The sequence below is a fragment of the Diospyros lotus genome, chromosome 8, assembly GCF_014633365.1.
Source record: "Diospyros lotus cultivar Yz01 chromosome 8, ASM1463336v1, whole genome shotgun sequence".
Lineage (NCBI taxonomy): Eukaryota > Viridiplantae > Streptophyta > Magnoliopsida > Ericales > Ebenaceae > Diospyros > Diospyros lotus.
The window spans coordinates 4854462-4860727 of NC_068345.1; the positions used below are offsets into that span (position 1 = coordinate 4854462).

Consider the following 6266-nt stretch of genomic DNA (forward strand, 5'->3'; position numbering starts at 1 on the left):
AAATTTGGGGCCATGGCTTATTGGGGCCGGCCCAACTTGCTATTATATTCATATATATATATATATATACTTAATAATAATAAACTACTAGAAAGCTGCAAAGATGCATGAATGATTGATGACGGAAAGTGTTTGAATAGGATGGGAATATTATCATCTCAATAGCATACATCTAATACGTCTGTAAGAATATCTCTCCACCAATCAAATTTGTGATTTTTTTATCATAACACGATGTGACCAAAGGAGCAAATATCTCTCTACCAAATTTGCAATTTGTCTTTGTCCATGGCCCAATCATCATTTATTATCCATTGCAAATTGTCCACAGATGTCTTGAAGTGCTTGTTTGTTAGTGTAAGACTTGAAGTCTTGAAGTGCTCGTTTGTTAGTTTACTTTGAAACATTGACTGTGGGTTTGAAGCTTTCAAACGTTTAGGTTTGTTTTTTGGGTTGTTTTTAAGTTATTTTTAATTTTTAATTTTTTAAATAATAAAAATGCATTTTTTTATTATTTTTAAAAATAAAAAAATTTTTGTAAAGAAAATTCAAAACAACAAAAAATTATTTTAAATATTTTCATTTAAAACAAACTCTAAACTCAAAACATATTTATTTATTTATATTTATTGTTTTACCCCAAATTTGGGGTTAAGGGGGGTTGAAGAGGAATTAGGTCTTATCCCAAATTTGGGGTAAGTTTTATCCCAAATTTGAGGTGAAGGGTTGGTGATGCCCTTAATGTACTTTGAAACATTGACTCATGAGTTTGAAGCTTTCAAACGTTAGTTTTCCACCATGCGTGGAAGATGAGAGAGTCAATGATTTCTCGCCCTTGTTTAATCATTTTACAGATCAAGCATTACTAATTTTTTGTTTTTACGGTATAGAACAAGTAGTTGGACCATGATAAATTAGGATTCACATTAATAGATCATGGATTCGATTTCTTATTCTGTACAGTAAGATAAAATTTTTACCAACGATTTACTTCTTTTATAAAAATTGATGATACAAACGGCAAGGGACTACATAGAGACAAAATTTCAAGTATTAGCAGCTTTTTAAACACGGCAAACCGAGAACCTCTTTCTACACTTCAGAAGATTCCATTTTCAACCAACACGGATAGAATGGTCAGACCAATTGGACATATCCGTGCAGACATAGTTTAAATAGGATAACTAAATAAGCCCCAGATTAACAAGCAATCTTTGTGAAATTGTTTCTCTTCAACATATATTGCTTATGAATTCCACTCATCAGAAGCAGCTGCAAATTCCAAAGCCTTTTTAGAAGAGATTAAATCCATGGATTTGCATAGCAAGATCTTGCTACTAACATTGGCTTTGGCTGCAGCAACACTAGCTCCATCTCCGGTAGCTTCTCAGACGAAGCCCGGCTGCCTCGGTAGCTGTGGCAACGTCAGCATCCCCTTCCCATTTGGCATCACCCCTGAATGCTACCTTGATGATTCTTTCCTCATCACCTGCAACAACTCTAAGCCATTCTTGCGAAAAAGCAATATAGATCTGCTCAACATATCGCTCGATGGCCTGCTACGTGTCTCGGCCTCTATTGCTAGCGACTGCTACAACGAGTCTGGCTTGCCAGACAACTACATCATGAACCTCACCGTGCCCAAGTTCTTCATCTCCAGCAAGCAAAACAAGTTCACGGCTGTTGGCTGCGACACGGTTGCAGTGGTGGAAGGAACGAAAAGCCTGAACTACACGACAGGCTGCCTGTCCATCTGTGGTGACCCCAAGACAGTACACAATTGATCATGCAAAGGCAATGGATGTTGCCAGATTGACATTCCACAGGGAGCAAATGACTTTTCAGTAACCGTAACAAGCTCTTTCAACCATTCCAAGGTGTTTGGTTTCAACCCTTGTAGCTATGCTTTTGTGGTCGAGAAAGAGGCTTTCAACTTCTCGACTGCAGATCTTAAGGATTTACGGGGCATAAGTTCCGTCCCTGTCGTGCTCGACTGGTCAGTGGGGAAAGAAACTTGTGAACATGCTAAGAACTCTTCCAGCTATGCTTGTAAAGCCTTGAATAGCACATGCCACAATCCAAGCAATGGACCTGGCTATCTTTGCAACTGCATTTCAGGCTATCAAGGGAATCCTTACATTCTTGATGGCTGCGAAGGTACTAATATATGGTTTCAACCAGTTTTTGCTGATCTTCTTTCTGATTACACTACTCTTCTTTCCTACTTACCACTTAATCACTTTCTTTTGATAAAGATATCAATGAATGCGAACCCTCGAACCCTTGCAATGGAAAATGCAGAAATTTGCCAGGGAGTTTCGAATGTTCTTGCCCAGAGGGATACGAAGGAATGAAAAATGGAACAAGTTGCCGGAAAAAGGTTCGGAACAGGGGATCTACCCTGCTTGCTACCGGTTTTGGTTAGTATCCTTGTTCTATCAATACGATTCGACAAACTAAGATGATTTTGGTTAACAAGACATTTATATGCAGGTTTAAGCATGGGACTTCTGGTTTTATTTCTGGGAAGTACTTGGATTTATTGGATGCTGAGGAGAAGAAAGTTCTTGAAGCTCCGAGAGAAGTTCTTCCGGCAAAATGGCGGCATCATGTTGCAGCAGCAAGTCTCCAAATATGAAAGGTCGGTTGAAACAGCCCGAATCTTTACTGAAGAAGATCTCAAGAAGGCTACCAACAACTATGATGAAAGTGGAGTCATTGGTCAAGGAGGGTTTGGAACGGTTTATAGAGGAGTTTTGCCGGATAAAAGAGTGGTTGCCATTAAGAAATCAAAAATAAGTGATCAGAACCAGATTGAGCAGTTCGTTAATGAGGTGATTGTCCTTGGACAAATCAACCATAGGAATGTGGTAAAGCTTTTAGGCTGTTGCTTAGAAACAGAAGTCCCCTTGCTGGTTTATGAATTCATCACGAATGGAACACTCTCGGATCATATTCACCAAGAAAAACGTTCATTGTTGCTTGCATGGGAAATGCGCCTAAAGATAGCAGCCGAAACTGCAGGAGCTCTTGCGTACTTGCACTCTGCTACTTCTACGCCAATAATTCATAGGGACATTAAAAGTACGAACATCCTTCTAGATGACAATTACACTGCAAAGGTTGCCGATTTTGGAGCTTCAAGACTGGTCCCACTGGATCACACTCAACTGGCCACATTGGTACAGGGGACATTTGGATACTTAGACCCTGAATATTTCCATTCAAGCCAGTTGACAGAGAAGAGTGACGTTTACAGCTTTGGCGTCGTCCTTGCGGAGCTGATAACCGGGAAGAAGGCACTTTCTTTTGACAGACCCGAGAAGGACAGAAACCTGGCAATGTATTTCATTTCTGCGATGAAAGAGGATCGTCTTCATGACATTCTTGACCAAAAAATGGTGAACGAGAAGCACTTGGGACAGATTAAGGAAATAGCCAAGTTAGCAAAGGGGTGCCTGAGAGTAAAAGCAGAAGAAAGGCCAACTATGAAAGAAGTAGCTATGGAGATAGACAGTCTGAGGATGATGAAACATCATCCGTGGGAAGATGTACATTTGTACCCTGAAGAGTCCGAGCAGCTCCTTAAGCAAAGCATACCTTCAGATGGCCACTATGGTGCTTCGGGCAGCAACTTTAGTGTTAGCACCAATGCTGGTTACGACAGCACGAGGGATCAAATGGTGGTGCCACTAGATGATGGAAGATAGTCATGCTGTGTAAGTTTTGAAGAGACAATTATTTTGACATTCCATTTATTTCATTTTGTGAAAATATATTACTGTTATTTATTGATTGAATGCAGCTTCAGTTACTACTGCAAGTTTGAGGTATATTTATCAAACATTCAGACTACCATAATTTTTTTTCAGAATTACCAATAAAAGCAGGCTAATTAAGGCCAAAGGAAAAATAAAGCTGCACGAGCATATTTCTTACATTATTACTCGGTGATTAAGCTAAGACGCAGGCTTGAGTTCTAAAGCATCCAAAACGATCAGGTTTCAGCCAAGGAACAGTTGGAAGATGAATGCTGTCAACAAACTTCACTAGCAACTGATTTATAAAGCCTGAATGCTGTCAAGCGATGTTCTAAATCCAAAGGCCATATTTTTCTCTATCTTTATCATTATAGCTTGAGGGATTCTCTGAATACTTTTCTTAGAAGACGTGTTTAGGACTGCCGATGTGGAGTCATAAATATTGTTTAGTTGAATGTTTCAAAATTGTTCCTTTTTTTTGTGTGTGTGTGTGTGTTGGTTATTTTCTTTGTTATTCATGTTTGTGATCATGTCGTAATCTTAGGACCATAATTTTAGTGGGTAGTTATTAATCAAGTTATAAATTGTAATATTTCTGAAGTTAAAAAAGTATTCAGTTTTTTTGCTTCAAAATATGTTGGTCTCAATTTCACACACTGTAGCAATACTTTTTAAAACATAAGAAAGCTTTGTTTTCTTTTCTTATTCTAAAGATAAATACAATTAGTATCAAAGCTCTCTTCTTAAGGGATCTGTGTGAGAGTAGAAGAAGCCAGTTTCTCCTCAATTGCTTCGTCGATGTTCGATGGAGACAACTACCAAATTTGGGTAGTACGCGTGGAGACATACTTGGATGCTTTAGATCTTTGAGAAGAAGTGGAAGTAGACTATGAAATCCCTGCACTTCCGAACAATCCCACCATGGCACAGATCAAAGCGTAGAAAGAGAAGAAGACAAAGAAAGCAAAGGCAAATGCCTACTTGTTTGTTGTAGTCTCATCTACCATCTTCACTCGTATCATGTCTCTAAAGTTAGCAAATGAGATATGGGATTATCTCAAGATCCAATACGAAGAAGATGAAAGGATTTGAGGGATGCAAGTGCTAAACCTAGTACGTGACTTTGAGGAGTAGAAGATGAAGATTGAATCCATCAAAGAGTATTTTGACAGGTTGCTTAACATTGCAAATTGAGTCAGGCTAATCGGCTCGTCTTTGCCAAAATCAAGGATTGTTGAAAGAATCCTTGTAACGATGCCTAAAAAATTTGAGGCCACAATTACATCCTTAGAAAACATTAAGGACATGTCAAAGATCACTCTGGCAAAGTTGTTGAATGCATTACTAGCACAGGAGCAAATAAGATTTATGAGGCAGGAAGATGATGTTAAGGGAGCCATATTTGTTAAGCTTTAAGAGAATGCAAGAAACAAGAAGAAAAGAAAGGGAAAAAGGCATCAAGGCTCAAATGGAGAATCCACGCCAACAACAACAAGAGCAAAGTTGGAAACAAAAAGGGATCTCATCCTCCATGCCAGCATTGTGGTGGAAAATCTCATCCACATTTTAAAAGTTGGAGAATACCAGACCCAAGTGCACCAAATGCAACCAGATGGGGCATGAAGCTGTTATCTACAAAAACAAAAATCAATAACACGGTGAAGAGGCACAGATTGCTAATCAAGAGGATGAGGATTAACTGTTCGTGGCTACATGTTTCTCTGGCATCGTATCAAGTGAGAGTTGGCTTATTGACAATGGTTGTACTAATCACATGACACATGACAAGTATCTATTCAGAGTACTAAGGAGCACAAACGGGTCGAAGGTTTGAATTGGAAATGGCAAGTACATAACTGTGGAAAGAAAGGGAACATTTGCAATTTCAAGTTGTTTAGGTACAAAGTCATTTCTGATGTGTTGTTGTATGTCCTTGAAATTGATCAAAACTTGTTAAGTGTTGGACAACTAATTGAAAAATGTTATAAAGTTGTGTTCGAAGACAAAAGTTGCTTGATTAAAGATGCAGTTGGCCAAGATATTTTCAAAATAAAAATGAAAAGGAAAAGCTTTGCTCTAAATCCATCGGAGGAGGAGCAAACTTATTTCCCAATCAAAGAAAATATCATATAAGTATGGCACAAGAGGCTCAGCCACTATTATCATTAGGGGCTATTGCAAATGAAATCTAGGATGATGGTAAATGATCTTCAAATTCCAAACTACAAAGCATGTCAGTTCGAAAAGTAAAGCAGGAAACCATTTCCCAAGGCAACATGGAAAGCATCAAAGAAGCTGCAATTGATTCATACTGTAACGCCCATTTTGGGTATTTTAGTTATGGGATTATTTAGCCTAAATAGCTTAAGTTATTTATTGTTAGGGACTGAGAGTATGTGATAATATGCTCGGGAAGTCGATATCGCAATATTAGAAAAGCTGGGTATATAGATTTCTTGTTTAATTTATTTTTAATAAATTATATAGATTATTTAAGTAATATGG

General features: G+C 38.2%; 1 protein-coding gene across 1 annotated transcript; it reads left to right on the top strand.

Moving 5' to 3' along the window:
- The first annotated feature begins 1191 nt into the window (after positions 1 to 1191).
- Positions 1192 to 4234, top strand: LOC127807588 (putative wall-associated receptor kinase-like 16). Its single transcript, XM_052345576.1, is given in 4 exon segments — positions 1192 to 2157; positions 2256 to 2420; positions 2494 to 3719; positions 3873 to 4234. Coding segments are annotated over 3 exon segments (2229 nt in total). The 5' UTR covers positions 1192 to 1310; the 3' UTR covers positions 3711 to 3719; positions 3873 to 4234.
- The last annotated feature ends 2032 nt before the right edge of the window (positions 4235 to 6266 follow it).